Source organism: Pithys albifrons, chromosome 8, assembly GCF_047495875.1.
Source record: "Pithys albifrons albifrons isolate INPA30051 chromosome 8, PitAlb_v1, whole genome shotgun sequence".
Lineage (NCBI taxonomy): Eukaryota > Metazoa > Chordata > Aves > Passeriformes > Thamnophilidae > Pithys > Pithys albifrons.
Window position 1 is genome coordinate 28273645 of NC_092465.1, and position 19145 is coordinate 28292789.

Consider the following 19145-nt stretch of genomic DNA (forward strand, 5'->3'; position numbering starts at 1 on the left):
CAAGTATACAGGAAGTCATATTGGGATAAGGTAGTTATTGCAGAGTGAAACATTTTATTCTATGTTACTAAGCAAATGTGGCAGCAATGGAATTTTTAATGTCTGGATATTACACAGATTATTTTGGTGCATAGTGCCTGCCAAGTTAATTATCTGATCAATAGGATTAAGTATAAGCTTTGGTATTTTCACATACTTTGAAGCAGTTTGGGGTAGTTTTTAAAGCTTTACAGTAACATTCATTTAGAGACATAAGAGTGAATAGTAACAAATACTTCTAAGAAATAACAAATCATTCATCACTACTTACTGACAAATAAGTTATACCTGTAATAAATACAGATCTTCTCTTAAAAGCAACCCAGCTCTCAATTTCATTCAACAGAATGTTGGCAGGGCTTGAAAGAGCTAGTCTGATAGTTTCCCTTGTTCTTTAAAGAATGGTACAGCAAACCCAAGAGAAGTCTTGTGTTGTTTTCCCCCAGATCAAGGTCAGTTAAATTGCTCTGGCTGTTTTTTGATCCTTACACAAAAGCACAATAAAATAAAAGAAACGTTCTTTTGCCTGTGATATACTTTAATGGCATATTATAAGTACAGAGTGAGCAGCAGGTTTATGGATGTTTCAGCTTACGATTAGTAAGTATTAAGTTGTCATATCTGATCTTCAGTGATGGCCTCCATTCTTCTTTGGGGGAAACAGTGTATATTCAATGCCAAGAGCTATGACGAAAGCTGCAAATCCCCACTTGAGTCCCCTGGTAAAGACCTCTGTTATGGTGACAGGTTTTGCAAAGCCACCCATAAATCTCCAGGCTTCATTACTAGAAGAAAAATGAAACAAAAAAAAGAAACAAGATCAGTGGAACCACTGTGATGAACATGAACATCTTTGCTTGTAAACAATGATGAAGGTATTTCAATTAGATATACTTTGAGCCTATATAGAATGTTCTGTCATTTAAGTACCGGGAGTTACCACAAGTGAAGTTCATGTTTTAACTCTAATTCTTTATGTGTATAATTTGAGATACAAGAAACTCCAGCAAACAACGTGGTTATAGGAACAGAATCACCTCCCCAAACTTATGTAATTGTTTTCATCTGTTTTTACTCTGTAAAGAAATCAGAACTCATCCTAGTGCAGAGGCACATATTGTTTTACAATACAACACTTAACTCTATTAGGTTCAGATGATTAAAAAAAGAAAAAGCTGAAAAGATTGTGTTGTTTTAGCTACAGAATATTTACAAAACAGTGTGATGTTTGCCTTACTGTTGTCAAGCTACATTGTTACTGAAATATTAATCACTGCTCTAGCCGAGTCCAAGTGTGCACAGCCAGAGTTATCTATGGAGATGGATGCAGTTTGTCTCTCCTAAGGACTCAGAAATCCTCAAGGAGAGGAGAAAGAACCAAGCAATAAAATCAGAACTGTCATTTCAGGAAAACATACAAGGTTTTAAAACAAGGTGGGGATCAAGTATTTGTGTTCATAGACAATCCCCTTGTGCAGATGGAGTTTGTGATTGGATGAAAGCACAATGGGCATGGAGTGAATTGTCTACATGGGAGAATAAGGTCTAACTGATACAGACCTAAAATTTCCAAATATGATATCTTTCACAAAGCTTACTCTGTACTGAATATATACATTAATATGGGAAGCCGATTCCCTGTTGAAATGAACTCAACACAGCAAAGGAGTGAGCCCTTGAGAGAGTTACTTTTTCAAGACTTCTGTTGCAAGACATTAATAATGAAGTCTTCGAGATTCCTGAAGCAAGTAACTTGATATTTTAATTTCTCATTTGTTAAGGAAGATTGGCATACTTGTCCTATGTAATTGAAATACTACTTTATGTAAAATTTGAAAAATGAAGAAAGAAAAAGAAGGAATCATCTCATGCTTTTGCATATGACTTGGTTCCTTATTTCAACCCTGGTATAAATGGCTCAATCTCCTTCTTTTACCAGAGAAACTTCAATTTTCTCCTATCTAGGAGGGGGAAGAAATAATTACACAATCTCTTTTCCAGTTTGTTGTTTTGTAGCACTTCCTGAAACTGGAAGCACTAAAAGTCAGGTTAATTTATACTAAACCTAAGATATTAAACTGTATTCTTTCTTTTAATGGCAATAAGCCTTTTGCTTGCTGAAAACAACTTTGTCTGGATGAAAGCAAAAACCCTAATGCTGCTTGCACTCCACAGACATAGAGGTAAGATAAATGTGACACAGACCTGTAAAATTCATTAAGGACTGATATTTCAAATATTCCTGTCATCATTAAAAGTATGTTTTACTTTATGCTTGCAGCTTTAAACTATTTCAAAGGAAAGAAAAAAAGTGCTGTCAATCCCAAACCTCTCCAGAGGTTGTGGAATGAAACAAATTTTGAACAGATAACCTATTTGCTCTTTCATTTTTCTTGTAGTGATTTGAAGTAAAGCCTTTTCTATGAAGGCCCCTGGAGTAGTTTGTTCATGCAGCATTTCCCTTACAAAAGAACCAGACCACACAGCACAAGACATTTAGCATTTTTATTCCCCAAGATGAAAGAGTGGTTGAGCAAAGTATTGCATAATTCACTTAACACATTAAGTGAAGCAGGAGAAATACATTAAGCCCTGTTCTAACAGCTGCCTCATTGATCCAGAATTGCTCTATCTGAAAAGGAGGAGATATTAATTGTAGAGTGGGACAGCTTAAAAGGTGACCCTCCATTATATCATTCACTGCTTAGCCAAATGAAATGCAGAATGGATGCAATTCCACCCTGTTCTTTCCTCTTCTCAAACAAAGGGTACACGAGGAATGCTGTTCCCACTCAGAATGTCAGTGCAAATTCTGTCAACTCCATGAGGATCTGAGCACAGTTTCTGCAGAGGAGCACAGGCAGACACCTGCAGATCTGACATTGCTCAGGAGCTTTGGAGGAGGAGGTTATTGGTCCCTGTGCCTGAGCTGCATTGCTGTGGAACACACCAAGGCTGCCTTGCAGGACGTGGGAACTGGTCAGGGTGATGGAAGGTGTGACCTCCATGCAAAGGGTAAACAAAGACTTAACTGACATTCTGACCAATTTTCACTGTTTTTACTAAAGACAGATCTGCAATAGTGTTATGGGTTTAGCCAGGTAGGCCTAAATTTAGGCTTTGGAATTCAGGGCAGGCCTGGGACTGTTGGCTGACTTGAGGTGACATCTGACTCCTTCCAGCCAAGAGTATTCCACACCAAATTCCGACATCATCTCAAAGGGTAAGAGCCAGTGTGGGAGTGGCTTGGTCAGCTGCTTCAAACTGTGGTCCCAGCAGGACACACAGTGCCATCCCAGCAGGGACAGGGAGGACCAGGCCCAGAGCACCAGCTCACCATCATGTTATCTTGGGGAAGTAAAATGTTTGTTCTTAGTCTTCCTCTCTGCTTGAATCTGTCCCTCTGGGGATTGAGTTCTCTGGAGTGATTTTTAGTTAGAATAGTGGGATTTGTGTTCAGTGGGGAGTGTGGAGTTATTCCTGGTTATTTCTAACTTGTGTAAGTGTGTGTTATATTGTAGTTTACTTTTAATTTTCCTCTTTTCTGGATAAATATATATAATTAGTTTAACTTTTAAACCTAGTTTGAGGGTTTTTTTCCTTTCCTCCCTTTTCTCAGCTGGGGAGGGGAGGGGAGCTCTGACACTGTGTTGGGCATTTTGCCAGCTCAACCCAAGACAAATCACAAGGTCCAGCTGATGGCACGACACATCCAGGGTATCTTTGAGGCTCCTGCACTCACCGAGCCCAGGGATCCCTGAGGCCCCGCTTGGCCAGCCTCTTCTGGACCTCCTCCAGGGGGGTGCCCTCCACCTTCCACTGCCTCCAGTCAGGGAGCACCATCTTCTCATGGCCATGGCCGTGGCCGTGCTCAGTTCCGTGGCCCATTCCTATGGGAAAACAGAAGCTTGTCACTTTGCAGAGGGTACCACCTCATGTTCACACACTTGCAAAGAACAATCCCCTGTACAGGAAAAATGGGGAGGTAACAAGAAGAAACAGAAAACAAGGACTTTTGTTTTTAAAACAAAATGCTGAGAGGCTTTAAGCTGGGTGTCAGAAGGCGAGCACACACAGTAAAGCAAACTGTGCAGAGTGAAGTGCTGCTGTGCTGTCAGGCACCACTGCCACCTGGAGCAGCTGTGCCACTCCCCTGGGCCAGGGAAGAGAGCCAGGAAACCAATGGTTTCCAAGGTCTGTAAATGCACTTCAGCAGCACCAGGTCCCGTTACACTACACAGCTCCCAGAATACATCAGAGTTCAGAATGAAAACTTCTAAATGAGGTATGGCAGAGCTGTGATCACTAAGCTCTGAAGAAAACCTGAGAAAAACAAACTCTTGCTGCTCAGCAACTTTTCAGTTGCCTCTAGTTCAGTGAAATGTAACCGTGGTGACCAACAGGTCCAAGAGAGGTGTGTGGACAAGGAGATGCACCTTTCTTGTCATTGATAAGGCTGAAAAATACAGGCTCTATTTACACACACCGGAGAGAACTATAAAAATAAAAAGCTGCTCCTTAAGAAGAGTGATTAAGGCAGATAGGAAGATGAACATTTTCAGTGACACCCTGAAGGACTGGAAGAACATAAAGATAGCTTTGAAGTCTCTATTTTCACAGACCACCTGACACTTCTTTGAGCCAAGATTTCCCATTTTAACACATATCAGATAGCAAAGAACAGATTTAATGTCCTAAACATTTTAGGAAATTGACAGGAATGCAGAAGTGCCAAGAACACAGCCTGAAGGCCTCCCTGGAAGAAGATTCCAGGCCGAGGAGGCAACCAAAGGTTTTCTTGCAGAAGGAAACTTGGAGAGCAGCATTAACGCTGCCACCTCCCGAAAACATCCTCTCAAATTAACCCCCAGCCCACAGCCCTGACAGAAAAGCACACGGCCTGTCTCCTACCGACGTTCACCGTTCCAGGAGGAGGAGGTCATGCCCGCACGCACAGGCCCCGCGGGGCAGCGGCTCCGACCGGCTGGGCCCGAGCGGGGCACGGAGGGACAGCCCGGGGCGACGACACCCACCCCTGCCGGCCCGCCCTGCCCTGCCCGCACACGGGCGATCCCGGCGGGCAGGGCCCGGGCCTGGTCCCATTCCCGGTTCCCACCCGGCCCCATTCCCATTCCCAGTACCTGCCCTCTCCCCGACCCTGCTCAGGACGCGGCGCCACCCGGAACCGGAAGTCACGCGAGGAGCAGCCGCGACGGGAAGCGCAGCCCGCCCCGCGGGTTCCGGGAAGTTTCTGTTCCGGCCCTTCCCGCCGGCCCGGCGCGGGCAAGGAGGCCGTGACGCCGCTGCGCTGCTCGGCCCGTCCCGCCCCTGCCCTGCCCTGCCCGTCCCTGCCCGCCCCAGCGCCCCGGCCCGGGCGGCGGGACCCCCCAGGGCTGGGGAGGAGACGCGGCGGGAGAGCGGCCAATCGGTGCGGGGCTTGTTGCGGGGGGCGTGGCCCAATGGGCGGACGCGTTGCTGCGGTGCGGGGCCGGTGCGGGACCGGAGCGGCTGCGGGTGAGGGGGCGGCGAGACCGGGCGGGCCCAGCGGTGCCGCAGCGGTACCAGCGGCGCTGCCCGCGGGACGGGCCGGGTCGGGAGCCGCGGGGTCTGGGTCTGGGTCTGGGTCTGGGTCTGGGTCTGGGTCTGGGTCTGGGTCTGTGCCTGTGCCTGTGCCTGTGCCTGTGCGTGAGGGGGCGCGAACCGGTCCTTGCTCTCCCTCCGTCTCCAACGTCGCTCCCGATCCCGCTCCTATTCCCGATCCCCTCCCGCTCCCTCCCGCTCGCTGGCCCTCCCCGCCCGCTGTGCCCGCGGCCGTGCCCCAGCCCGGGCTGCCGGCCCCGTGTCCCCCCTGCCCTGCCCTGCCCTGCCCGGGGCCACCGAGGGGCTCCGCTGGGTCTCACTGGGTGTGTGCTAAGAGGGCATTGCTGTTTGTTCCCACAGGAGGAGCCGGGAGACATCCCGGAATCCTGGAAGTGCTCTGAAAGGTAAGTGAAAGTTCGGAATTCTCTTGACCGCTGCTCGGTGAGCGAGGTGGTTTCTCGGCTTTCGCTGAGTGCTTGTCCCTGCGTGCTGTGCCAGGGTGATCGTGAACTACCGATTGCTTTCGTGTCTGAGTAATTAAAAGGATTTTTTATGTTCATCAAGCTTAACTGCATAGTCTCCTTCGTCTGAAAACAGACTGGTAAAAGTTTACTACACGGTCAGTGACTTAGAAAGACATAAATTATCTCTCAGTTGTGTATGATACAATAATGCTGCTTCTTGCTAGAAGAACACACGCTCTGTTGTATTAATTTCTGATACTCTTATAAGAATGAAGAGAAACACTGATTGTAGCATGATGCTGGCAGAATTTGGGGACAGACTGTAATGCTTTCTACACGTTTTGATGTAAAACGACTTGTGAGTTTTAGTGTTTTTTTAATGGGGATATTGGAAACGCATGAGAAGAGTTCCAGGAGGAGTGGCATTATCGTGTTATTAACAGTGAAACTGTTCTAAATAGAGTGCCATCTGTTTAATCCAGACTGCCTCAGTCTGGTTTCAGCATTGAATGTTTTTCACTGTGAGATAAAGTCTGGAAGATTCAGAGCAGTCTCAGGGTGAGAAGAGACACATTTGTCTTTCTGTAATGTGTGGGGGGTGGAATTTATAGGAGGGCTCTTTATTTGTGAGGTGCCTCAATCCTTGTCTTACAGAGAATGCAGTTCTGTCGGATACCTGCAAAGTACTTGGTGTTTGCTGTTGTGGCTGACAGTTCATGTGTGTGCTCAAAGTCCAGCAGGGCCGAGCAACGTTGGTATTATCCTCAGAATTTTTTTTTCAGTGACCCATAGATACCAGATACCTTTGCTTTATTTTTCGAGGGAAAAGTACAAAGTTCTGGTTTTTATTTATGTTTGGTGCTTTTTGTTTATTTTATTGACGTTTTGGGGGGTGTTTGCTGTTGTTTGTTTTGTTTTCCTGCTGGTGCCTGGAAGCACGACTGGGTTATTTATTCACAGACGTGTTCTGGTATTGCTGACTCTGTCAACATGAACGTTCAGTTTGGATCACAGAGCACTGACTGTGTGTGATGTGTTGCAGATGGACAGAATTGTAGCAGAGCAGAGCACTTGGCATGGTTTGTCTCCAAGAGCACCATCTCTTTCAAGGTTTAACTGGGTTTTGGGCAGCTCTTCCTGCCTCCCCCCCGGTACATAAAGACTCCTGACAGGAAAGGCTGTGTGTGGTCAATAGGTCTGCTCTACCATGTTTTGCTTTCTAAATTTATTTTTTTTCCAGTATGGACCACACTCTTTTAAAAATGAGATTGCATATATGAGGGATGTGATGCTTTGTGAACACAGGAAGCTTTTTGAAGCTGTACCTTCACCAAGTGAGTCTGCATAATTTCAAAGGGCCTACAGTCTTGCTGCAACCTGTTTTGAGAAGGAAGCTTCACCATAATTACAGTTCTAGGCTGAAGAAATCAATAGTATGCACATGGAAATAACACAGTGAAAGGAAATCTTCATTTTGTGTAAAAAATCCCCCAAACTTGAATGTCCTTTAGGATGGGAAGGTCACTGGGGCTCCACATACAAATAATCAGTACTTTTTTGTGGTTTATTTAGCTGGGGTTTTTTTGGAGGATTTTTGTATTTTTTGTCTATAATTACTGAAAAGATGAAGTGTTCTAGGGTAAGGCTGTGTTAGGAGTATCCAGCCATGCTGGTTGGGGTTTGCTGGGACTCCTGCTGGTATTGCTGGGTTAGAGGAAGGTGACAGGGTTTTTTTGATTAGCTTTCAGAAATCCACATTTCTGTAAATTTGTGTTGCTGTACATTCTGGATTAGCAGATTGTGAGCACCTTTAAAGGTACTGCTGTTCTCTGCCTGTGCATTTAATGTTCTCTAGCACTGAACAGTGCTTAGTGGTTTGCTCTTCAGAACTGTTTTCTGGAGTAGAGCTGTGTGACTGACAGTGACTTGAAGTATTTTCAATTTCCAGATGACAAAAAAGGATTGTGGGGTTGTTTGAGGGTTTTCCCCCCCTCAGTATCTTAACACATATTTGAACTACTTAAATAATGCATTTTTTCCCTGAAATTGCATGTTACTTTTTTCAGCTTTGTGTTAGTTGTTACTTATAAGTCATTGGAAGTCTTTTGTCATTTAAATAAAATGGTCAACCTGCTTTAATTACAGTAAAGATCTTCCTTTAGTCCATCTTTGTTTCTTTGGATGCTTTTTTAAAAAAGGCTATGAAAGGTGGGGAAGCGAATTACCTTCTCAGGCATGATTAGAGAGCTGATATGATGGGTGGTATCACAGTCTCAAACCACTGTTCACTTCTCTTTTGGAGGAGTGATGGGCTGGATCAATAGTCTTGATTTCTTTCTGTCTGTGGTGTGTGTTTGGGTTTTTGGGGGCCAACCAAGGACCATTCTCCACAGAAACAGCCACACAGGTTCAATCTGCTGTTTTCTCTCAGTGTGAAGCTCTGAGCTCCTGCTCTATGTCAGGACGTTGTTTGCAGCCCTGCCTGTTGCCACAGCTCAGCCTGTTGGGCAGCAGGTGCTCCATTCTACCCTCTCCCCTGGGCAGGTGGATAGGGTTACTCCTTAGGTCAGCTCTCCAGTCTTTCCGTGGGGATGATGTTTGGTATGGATTTTGTTTCATGGATATACTTAATTTATAAAAGCTTTTGAGCCCGTGTGTGGGTTTTGCAGCTCCCATGGTTTCTGTCAGTAAGCACTGAACTCCCTGTGTTGCCAGTCATTGCTCTGTTCTGTTTGGGCTCTGCTACCTGAGAACTTCACGTGATACTCCCCATTTTCTGTATGAGGAGGGGCAGAACTGTTTGGCTCTTTCCCAAGCAGTTTGATCTGAGTTGAGAATCTTTAAAGATCAGGGTAATGTGTTCACTCAAAGGCTTGTCTGGGCAGGAGGATAATTTTTGGATTCCATTCCTTTTTCTTATGTTTGTTCCCTTATGTTAAGGTAGGAACTGGGATCAGGAAGTGAAGCTGGAGGCTTCCCTCACTGACTCTTGCTGAAGGACATCTGTGCCATAGTAATGGTCACTCAAGAAATCCTGTGACTGTTTTCAGGGAACATTGATCTGAGCAGGGACAGTCACAAATAGCACAGTCTGAATTGCTAATTCAGTCAGTTATTTTGATTTCCAGATAGAACAGTTGTGAGAAGTAATTATTGACTTAATGCTGTCTTCTACAGTTTTTTTGAGAGTAAAAGTATTTTGAGTTTGTTTGCTATTTTATCTGCAGCTGGTTATACAAGCTGGTTGAATTTTTCTAAGCACTTTGCTTGGATAATTCATGCTTCTGATAACAAGACAAAGGGACTTTTTTTTCAACTTAAGTCACAGGACAGATGTATGGAATGACTCAAGGTGTCTCCTCTTTTGTATAGAATTCTGACTTTGGTTTCTAAGCTTTAGCTGTAAGGTGAAGAAGTAGAGGGGCACTTCTGATGAAATAAAATATAGTTATTCAGTAAGACCCTACTGTAAAACAAAACTCTGCATTGCCAGCAGTGCTACAAGAAGAGCACAGACACCATCAGGGACTGGGTAAAATAGGATGTGGTTTGCAAACTGTTTCAGTGCCTGCTGCAGGTTATCAATAATAGTAGAAGTTTTGTGTTGTAAGAACAATTGCTATGTGGCCATTAATCATTCTTCTGTGTTACATTTTTCTATTAAATGTAATGAGTTTGGGCACAGACTTTCTATGTTCTGTTTTCCTTAGAGCCAAAGAAGACCATTTGTGCTACAGATGTTTGTTATGGGATGTTTATGTTTCAGGTGTGTGTTTTAAGAATAATGAATTATATGGGCAGGGAGCATATTTGCCTAACAAACTATGTAGCTACTTTTAAACTAATCTGCATCTTTTAATTTATTGCCACTGTAAAGTAATTTGTATCTCATGTACCCTGATGAACTCGGTAATAGTGTTACTCTGTCACCATAAGAGACCTTTTTTTCTCAGAAATCTTGTTTTTCTCATACTGTGGATTCTATTTGAAAATATTCATGGGAATAAAAATCACTTATAGTTACCTACCTCAGTAGATACTTCACTATTAATAAATCCAGATGATTGGTAAAAGGCAGAACTATTCTTGGCAAGTCACTTTTTCGGTTGTTGTCTGTTGTGCAGGCAGCCCAGCTTGCCTTGAGCTGCCCAGTGCTGATGTCAGACCTGCTGTCTTGACCTCTTGGTGTGAGCAAATTAGATTTTATGGGTCAAATTTATCAACTTTGCCTGCAAAGAGACAGCCAGAGACATCTGGAAAAAAATTCTTTCCAGAGAGAGTGCTCAGGCATTGGAATGGGCTGCCCAGAGAGGGGGTGGATTCCCCATCCCTGGAGGTTTTTAAACTGAGATTGGACGTGTCACTGAGTGCCATGATCTGGTAAAGGGACTGGAGTTGGACCAAGGGTTGGACTTGATGATCTCGGAGGTCTTTTCCAACCCAACCCAATCCATTCTATGATCCTATCTGGAAGGAGATCCTGCTAGGGAATGGAATAAAATATCAGGTTATAACTGCTGCACAGTAGTAAACTGTTTATTTATCTCTTGGTACTGAATATCCTTGCTTGGAAGATGCCAAATTCCCTGGCTGTGTAATGCTGTTCAGCACAGGACCTGATGGAGATGTTGCTGCAGATCCAGCCTATTAAAACACTCTTCCAGGAATTCCCCCTTTCTCCATATTCTGTGGGTTTTTTTCCCTATGGGACAAAGTAACCAATGACATCTCACTTTGTATTGTGTTGTCATACAGGTCTTTGACTGACACTGAATTTGGCAGTTCAAAAATGCAAAATCTGTGTTCTTGTGTGTAATCCGCATAATTTATCTAATCTTACTATGTTTTTATTTTACTTACTGTGATTTTTCAGGAAACCAAAGTGGTTTAGATGTCCTTTATTGGTGTCTGCCTGGTGTGAGGCTCACAAGTTCTTTAAATAGTTACACGTTGCTGTTCCTCTGAATTCTATTTAAGTGAAATGTGTGACATGGACATTTGTGCAGGCTGCATGACTGTACTTTGCTGATTCATAAAGGGCACTATTGATACTTCTGGAATCTTTTTCTGTTTCCATTCCCTGTGTTTAGTGGTTTATGAACTTTAAATTGTAATTGTATTTAGGGTCTTCATCCCAATTTCTGCCCTGTCTTGACCCATCTGTGGGCTGGGGGAATTATTCTTCATCTGTCTAGAAAGAATAGTGAGAAAGTTTAAAAGAATTACCTTATTTTTCATGGGCATTCAGCTGAGAAAGTACTGGATTGAAAAATGAGGTGAAATATGTATAAAATTTGCTGGTTTTTTTTCTTCCTGTCTTAATTTATTTCTATTCAGACAGTTTGGTTATTTCTGAGAATTCTGGTGTCTGTTTCTTCTTTACATCTCTTCTTACCTTCTGCTTTGTCTTTTCTGTCTCCATCAGGTTTGAAGATTTCCTGAGCTTTAGGGGAAGCTGGAGAGCAGCCCCTATGCATGTCTGCCCCTTCTCATTTGGAATAGGGCCACAAGGTAGAAAACTGGATTTAGAAAAGGTTATGAGGGGGTTCACAGTAGTTACTCAAGTAACTTTTCTAAATATCCTAAGCACAAGATCTTGGAGACACATGGGAATAAGTGTAGCAGATTTTGTTTTAGATACAGCTCAAGTTAGCTTGTCCCTGTAGATGTGAGTAGTGACCCTTCCCCTGTACTCAGCGCTGGTGAGGCCACACCTTGAGTGTTGTGTTCAGTTCTGGGCCCCTCAGTTCAGGAAAGAGATTGAGGGGCTGGAACGGGTCCAGAGAAGAGCAACAAGGCTGGTGAAGGGACTGGAGCACAAGTGCTGTGGGGAGAGGCTGAGGGAGCTGGGGGTGTTCAGTCTGGAGAAGAGGAGGCTCAGAGGTGACCTCATCACTGTCTAGAACTACCTGAAGGGAAGTTCTGGCCAGATGGGGCTTGGTCTCTTCTCCCAGGCACTCAGCAATAGGACAAGGGGGCACGGGCTCAAGCTCTGCCAGGGGAAATTGAAGTTGGAGATCAGAAAAAAATTCTTTGCAGAGAGAGTGCTCAGGCATTGGAGTGGCCTGCCCAGAAAGGTGGATTCCCCATCCCTGGAGGTTTTTAAACTGAGATTGGATGTGGCACTGAGTGCCATGATCTGGTAAAGGGACTGGAGTTGGACCAAGGGTTGGACTTGGTGATCTTGGTGGTCTTTTCCAACCCAATCGATTCTGTGATTCTAAGATTATATTTCCTGTATATGAAAACAAATTAGCTGGAATTTTTTTTAAAACGTGTTTTTTGTGAAAATCTGATGTGACACCGTGTGCCCGTGTGTGAGCCACACTGGCCATTCCACCATCCACTGTGTGGTGGCAGCACTGATGGCTGAGCCACAGGAAGGGTCAATAAGCTTTTAGATGAGACATGTTTATGAAAGTAGGAGACTAAAACTTAGAGAGGGTGGAGTGAGTAATTTATCAAGCATTCTGGTGCACACCATCAGAGTAGGGCAAAGAGCAAAAATCTAAATGTTCAACTTTGAGTTTTGATATCTCTTTATTACTTTAAGTTAGAGGTATACTTTTTTGTAGAAGTGCTTGATACTTCTTCATTTCACTGTTATCCCTCATGCTTTATGGTTGGAAACACACATGCAGTTAAAAGTGGTAATTAAAAAAAGCTCCCTAGATAAAATGAAGGTTCTTCTGCACATACCAACAGAGGATGGCAATCACTGCTCAGTGTGAATACCTGCTGTCAGAATTTTGCAAATGAAAATTCTTCATGCATTTGGCACAGTTGTATAGGTTTTAAAGAGGTAAAGGGTCTCTTCTGTGCGGCGTGGAGGGAAAGGGAGAAGGGTTTCCCTGCTATCTGCTTTGTTCCATGAGGGCAGAGAAGGGAGGGAAGAGACAAAGAGTTCCAAGCAGTTGCAAGGCAGAGAATAATCTGTTTATTCAAAAAAACACGAGGTAATGTCCAGTCCTGAGGGCACTCCCCAGGATTGGGTGAAAACTGAGGAAAAGGCAGGGTCCAACGTCCATTAACCAACAGAACTGGGACAGGGGCAGGGCTGGCTGGGGCCCTGGCCTGCCCCCCACCAGCCACGAGGGATAACAGAACGGAAAGGGGAGAAGAGCCAAGGAGCCCTCACCGGAGCACCTGGGTGGGGACGAGCACTGCCCAATAGCTGGCCCATCAACACATCAACAGAGCAAAAGGCCTCTGGGCAACACAAAGAGAACTGGCAGGGTGTGGACAACGACCCATCACAACTGAAACGCAGGCAGGGTAACAGAACCAGTAACTGCTTTTTAAAACTTCAACTGAGTCTCTGAGTTTTTTAAGGTGTTTGTCCAGTGTTGGTTTTGGAATTCATTTCAGCGTCTTCCTACACAGCTGGAGTCAATGCTAACACTTAGATTTGTTTCTGCTAAATTACGGTTGGAGTTTGAATTTCCAGACTTTGATTGTAACCATGTTGCTTTGTTATAATGTGTGAAACTGGACTTGGGTAGACAAGACAAACCTGTGCTTGTAGTCAGACCCCAGTCTTGATAATACAAGTCTTTATTTGTGTAACAGTGAGAGTGTAAGAGTAAAAGGGAGTGTTAATGTATTTTCAAACTTCATATTTGAATAACAGCAGTGGGATAGACACATGATTGGTTAAAATCCATTTACTGCAGTGAACTTACACAGAAGTGACTGAACAGTTTAAGTGATAGTAACGTGCCCTTTCACACAGAACTGTAAGGCATGCTGATCAAGGATCCATCCCTGCAAAAGCTCCTTTTTCTTTATGTGTAACAGTGGAGAACTTTCCATTGGTTTTTTTTTTTAATATTTGGTTGAGCCAAAACAACACAGACATCTGAGCTAAATATGGACACAGAGGAGAGCAAAGGGGGTTTAGGTGTGGAATGGAAAAATTACTGGATCCTTATGTACATGGATTTTTTTTTAAGCTGCTTGTTTCTTGTTCTTAGCATAGAACAGGCCTTAGACAAAACTGCTGAGCTTCCAAAGCTGCTTCTGGATTGTTAATTATGTATATTCATTCTGTTTGATAATTATGTAATTGACAAACCACAATACCCAATGGTCTCCAAAGTTGCATCTGTGCAATTTTCAGATAGTAACATCCTTAAATTTCTGGATGTTACATAAACCACATTTGTGACAATTTCTTGGGGAGAGAGTTGCTGATTTTCTCTGACTCCATATGAGCCATTCTGATAGCTTTCCTCATGTTAGTGAACTGCAGCAGATTGCAGGGCAAATCTTGCCATGTCAGAGGGGCAAGAGCTTCATGAAAATATCTAAAAGTGAAGTGTTGCCTAGAGGCGGTCCCGTGGTGTAAAGGAGAGCACTCTGGACTTTGAATCCCAAGCACCTGAGTTCGAGTCTCAGTGGGGACCATCTCCTGGCAGTTAAAGCCTCCCTGCCATCCCATCCTGTCAGATCTCAGATGCTCAGCAGGGTCAGCCCCGGTCAGTACCCGGTGCTGTGACAGTCCTGAGGACTTCACTGTCACTGTCCAAGCTCGCTCGGCCGTGGCAGATGGACCTCAGGAGTTAAACGGTGCGGCCAGTTCTGCACACGCTGTGCCTCACCTAAAACATCCACTGTGCAGGCTGGAAGGGCACGTGGGGAGAGCCCTGCCCAAATCTGCGTTCGCGAAGTCTGGCCATATATTTATATATGTAAGTGTTGCCTATAGAAATACCAATAGATGTGGGATACCTGGGCTGGAAGCTGAATTGAATGGTCCATCTGCCACGGCCGAGCGAGCTTGGACAGTGACAGGGAAGTCCTCGGGACTGTCACAGCACCCGGTACTGGCCGGGGCTGACCCTGCTGAGATCTGACGGGATGGGATGGCAGGGAGGCTTGAACTGCCAGGGGACGGTCCCCACTGAGACTCGAACTCAGGTGCTTGGGATTCAAAGTCCAGAGTGCTCTCCTTTACACCACGGGAATGCCCTAAACAAATTTACACTAAACACTTGTAAAGTGTATTTCTGTGCTATTTATTTTCATACACATCCTGTCACAGCAGCCCTTTGAAGTTGAGACAGCAAATAAAAATTTTCCAACAGTTTAGGCATGGCTTGTCCATGAGTCTTCAAATGACAGATTGCAGGAATAACTGAGATGGCCTTTTGCTTGTGCAGGTGTGGAGTGGCCTCGGACTGTGCGTTGTAGATGTGCAGTAACCCCAGTGGTAACACCTGCTGCCTTCAGACAGTGTGCTGTTCCTGCATCAGTGGTGAAAATACACGTGGAAATGAAGCTCTGTCAGAGTGTTACAATCTCCTCAGCCACAGAAAAATGTTTTTGTGGCATCTGAGTGTTTAAGTCATTCCAGTGGCAGCTGCGTTCCACATACACCTTGTGTTCCAGGACATGGCATTAAACTCTTTGAGAGAGAACATACTTTGCTCTGTTCCTATCTATGGGTTAAATCCTTTGGTAGCTACAGGTCTACTATGGTTTTTTGCAGTTAATGTGTAAAGTTTACATGCCATGACTAAAACTACTACACTAATTACACTTTTTAATTTAAATTATATTAGCACATTAGTTTTTTAACTTGCCAAGTTAGCCCAAAATTACACTCAGGATTTTTTAGGAAAATGGTTGAAGATGCTCTACTAAATTCCATAATAATGTTTATGCATTAACTTTGTAATGTTTTTTCTGGCTGCTTGAATGTTTGAGTGAAACTCACGATGCTAAGGCAGAAAAATAAATGTGCAACCGGGGGATTTCACATTTGTTGTGCACAAAGTCCTAATCAAGTTAAGGGCTGTGGATGGATTCCAGACTGAGTTAGGGGTCAGTGGCCAATACTAATTAGTGTTAATTCTGCTGAAATTGTGTAATCAAGTATTGTGCTGATTGTCACAGGGTGCTTTGTGCCCCACCACCCACCTGCTCCTTATTTGGCAACTTAAAATTAACTAAATGGTCAAAGGTTCTTTTTTTCTTTCCTTTGTGCCTTTTTACTCAGACTTTCAGATTCTGGTCTGTGCTAAAGACAGAAAACTGGGCTCAGTGTAGAAGGTAGAGGGAAGTTTGTGGTAATTTAGGTATAGTGCCTCTAGATACTAATTTCATCTAATAAATGCAGAAAACTCAGATCTGTTGGTCAGTGTGGGAATGGGAGTGCGATGGCTTTTTTTTTCCTTTTTTTTTTTTCTTTTCCACTGCTAGGAAAGAGCTGCTTCAGCGCTTCTCCTCATCGTTTTGTAGGGACGTTGTCACATTTGGCTGGTGCAGATGTGTGTGGGTGTGATGGTCCATTGCTCTCCTCTGCTGATGATACTCCCATGATTGTAACCTACTGTGTTTGATGGCTTGTTTTGACAATAAATTTTTGGTCTTGGAGAGAGAGGAGGGAACAGATCTTAAATGGACATTATCATGCTAATTAGGAAACCTTAATCACCATGTAAAGAGCTGTCAGCTCTATCAAGTTTTGATGTGCTTCAAATTAATATTCCAGTGGGTAGCTTTTGATAGACAAAATATCTTTCCTGCATGTACTGGCTTTATGCAGAATTCCAGTAGTAGTTATTTTATTGCTGTTTCTGTGACCTGCCAGGGCATCCTGCTTTAGTAATGTGTGTTGACTTGGAATAGATTGTGATGATTATCTCTGTGAATGCAGCCTTTAGAGCCTTCTGAAATGTGTGATGTTGCAGTAAGTAAATTCTGCGTGTTTGTGCATATGCATTGCCTCGGTGGAAAATGAAAAAGGCTTTTATTAGGATTTCCTTTTCTGTTGCAGGGGAATGTTTGAAGTTACCATCTTCTTGGTTTGGATTATTTAAATGAAAGAGACAGAAATGATTAGGGAACAAAATTGTTAAAATATAGTTACAAAAGCCTTTCAGAGTGCCAGTTGGGTGGCTGGCAGATAAGGCAAAAAGCATTTCCTCCCCCAGGTATGAAAACCTTCACACTCACTGATAAGAAAGAATTACAGTGTAATCATCTTACCTTGCAAATCTGCCCGTGTTTGTGAGCACCAGGACACCAGGTGTGGGTTTGTACTTTGCTCAGAACAGAGTTCTCACGTGCTGGAGGAGTCACAAGTGGACTGTGTGCGTTGGGTTTGGTTTGTTATTGGGGTTTTTTGTTGTCCTGGTGCTGTGGGGGTTTTGTTTTGACTTTAAATGTGATGAGCCCGACTTTTTGAGAAGTTGCTCCATGTTCTCCCTGCAGGTCCATGGTGGATTCCAACAGCCTCAGGATTTCCAAACCTTCTGTCTAAGTTCCCTTTGAAAAGCCGTGTGTGCTCTGAGGGGCAGTGCTGTGTGGGGGCTGTTGGATGTTACTTACACCAAAAATGTACACCAGCAATTTCAGGTGCCTGGTGCTTGAACTTTGGTAAATGCTGCTCATCCCTATCAGCAAAGTTGTGTAGGGAAACAGAGCAGGCTGTTTAATTAACCTCAGGCTTTGATTAAACATGTGTTTGAAGAGAATGAACTGAATTTGATCTATGTCAGTGTAACTAATAAAAACCCCTAAGATCATAAATGTTGCATAGATGGGCAGTGCATCTTACCTGTAAAAGAATAAAGAAACTATTTAGTATAGTTTGTGTGGATGTATTTTTGTTTCAAGTAGATATAATACACAGGATTTGCTGAAGAAGATTAATGTTGCAAAAAGCAGTGGTATAATTCCTTGACATGTTTGCATATAAGGCCATCTCTGGTCTTTTTCCAAAGATAAATTTACTCAGGGGACTTGAGGAGAAATAAGCACTGTTCTACCAACTGCTTTTGAAGTTGGTGGTTTTTTTTTTTTTTTTCTGTGGGAAAGCTATTCAGTATTACAAAGAAAAACCCAGAGTATCTCTGTGCATGGATGGGGTTATGTAAAAATGGGTGAAGATTAGAACTTTGAGTTCTCAGTGAGGGGTTTTTTGAGTGCAAGAAAATAAGTTTGAAAACCTAGATCGTGGTAAAATTGACCCTCAGTAAATGAATTCCATTGCTCTCTGCTCACCAAACAAACTGGAGGAAGCATAGCCATGAAGCTGAATGCATTTTCAATGATTCCTGTTAAATCTGTAATCCTTCATAATCAGGCTCACGTTTTCTGAACATACATTAGGGCTGTATTTAACAAAAACTCTTAATTTTGTCCAGGCTGTAAGTAGAAAACATGCATGAAAATGGTAGTGTGCATTCAATATCTTGGTCTTGTTTCTGCAGTGTGGGGGAGAAGGGAACAAGGATTTGCATGTCATTTGAAGTCCTCGAGGCTGTGCCTGGGGAAGGCTGCCTTTTGGGTTTCTTTTTGTTGCTGTTTGTTTTGGTTTCATTCTGGTTTGGTTTTTATACAGATACATAGCTCAGTTAAATGAAAAGTGTTGTGGAAAATCTTGCCTAAGATGGTGCATAAAAGATTGGGTTGATTTAAGTTATTGTCACTGTGTTTTCATTATGTTCCTAAAGATATTATATGTGAAGTTTTGCCCCTGAAAAACAGAGTTTAAATTTCAGATTGAAGCCCCCCAAAAAACCAACTGAATACCCTCCCCAAGAAACACCCCAATGTATATTTGTAATTTAGCGCCCCCACTATTTAAAAAATACATGAAAAATTAATAATTTCACACTAAAATATTGATTAGTCCTTTCTTACAGCTGATGGCTCTGTATTCTGTTCTGATATTGGTTTAACAGTAGAAGAATAAGGACTTTGTAAACAATATGCATTGTGTTTTAACTATTCAGCAGTGAAGATTAATAATTAAACTCACACCAAGACAAAGGGGGTGGCGGGTGTAGTTGTTGCACTAATTTACATTTACTAATGTTTTAGTTCTCATACAGTTATTTCATACAGAAGTGGCATATACTTCCAGGTAACAGGCACAGAATGCCAATTACAGTAAGCCAAATTTCAGAGTTCCACGGGTGCTTCTAACACGGTGATGGAAAAGGGTTTCATTTTTGTTAGAGGCTCTGTTTCTTTGCCTGTTTTCTGTGAAGGAGAGACCAACAAGGGCCATGTAATTTCTTGCTCTGGACAAATTCTATTGAAGTTGGTGGG

General features: G+C 43.3%; 2 protein-coding genes across 10 annotated transcripts in view; one reads left to right on the forward strand and one right to left on the reverse strand.

Moving 5' to 3' along the window:
* Positions 1–556: 556 nt before the first annotated feature.
* NDUFB3 (NADH:ubiquinone oxidoreductase subunit B3) lies at positions 557–5336 on the reverse strand. Its single transcript, XM_071561841.1, has 3 exons — positions 5181–5336; positions 3782–3929; positions 557–824 (listed from the first exon to the last, which is right to left on the reverse strand). The coding sequence occupies exons 2-3, from the start codon at positions 3925–3927 to the stop codon at positions 668–670; spliced, it is 303 nt and encodes a 100-aa protein (XP_071417942.1). The 5' UTR covers positions 3928–3929; positions 5181–5336; the 3' UTR covers positions 557–667.
* A 108-nt stretch (positions 5337–5444) lies between these two features.
* LOC139674885 (hyccin 2) overlaps positions 5445–19145 on the forward strand; it is a 73110-nt gene continuing 59409 nt past the window's right edge. For 3 of the 9 annotated variants that reach the window (XM_071561834.1, XM_071561824.1, XM_071561823.1), the window contains exons 1-2: positions 5472–5553; positions 5980–6023. The gene's annotated coding sequence lies outside the window, so the exon portion shown is untranslated. The other 6 variants (XM_071561830.1, XM_071561833.1, XM_071561828.1 and 3 more) reach the window with 6 other exon arrangements.

Excerpts from the sequence above, each read along its gene's own strand:
- NDUFB3 (XM_071561841.1), bottom strand. The coding sequence starts at position 3,927 with ATGGGCCACGGAACTGAGCACGGCCACGGCCATGGCCATGAGAAGATG. Across the intron at positions 825-3,781 it reads CTCAGGGATCCCTGGGCTCG|TAATGAAGCCTGGAGATTTA; the intron begins GTGAGTGCAGGA and ends TTTTTCTTCTAG.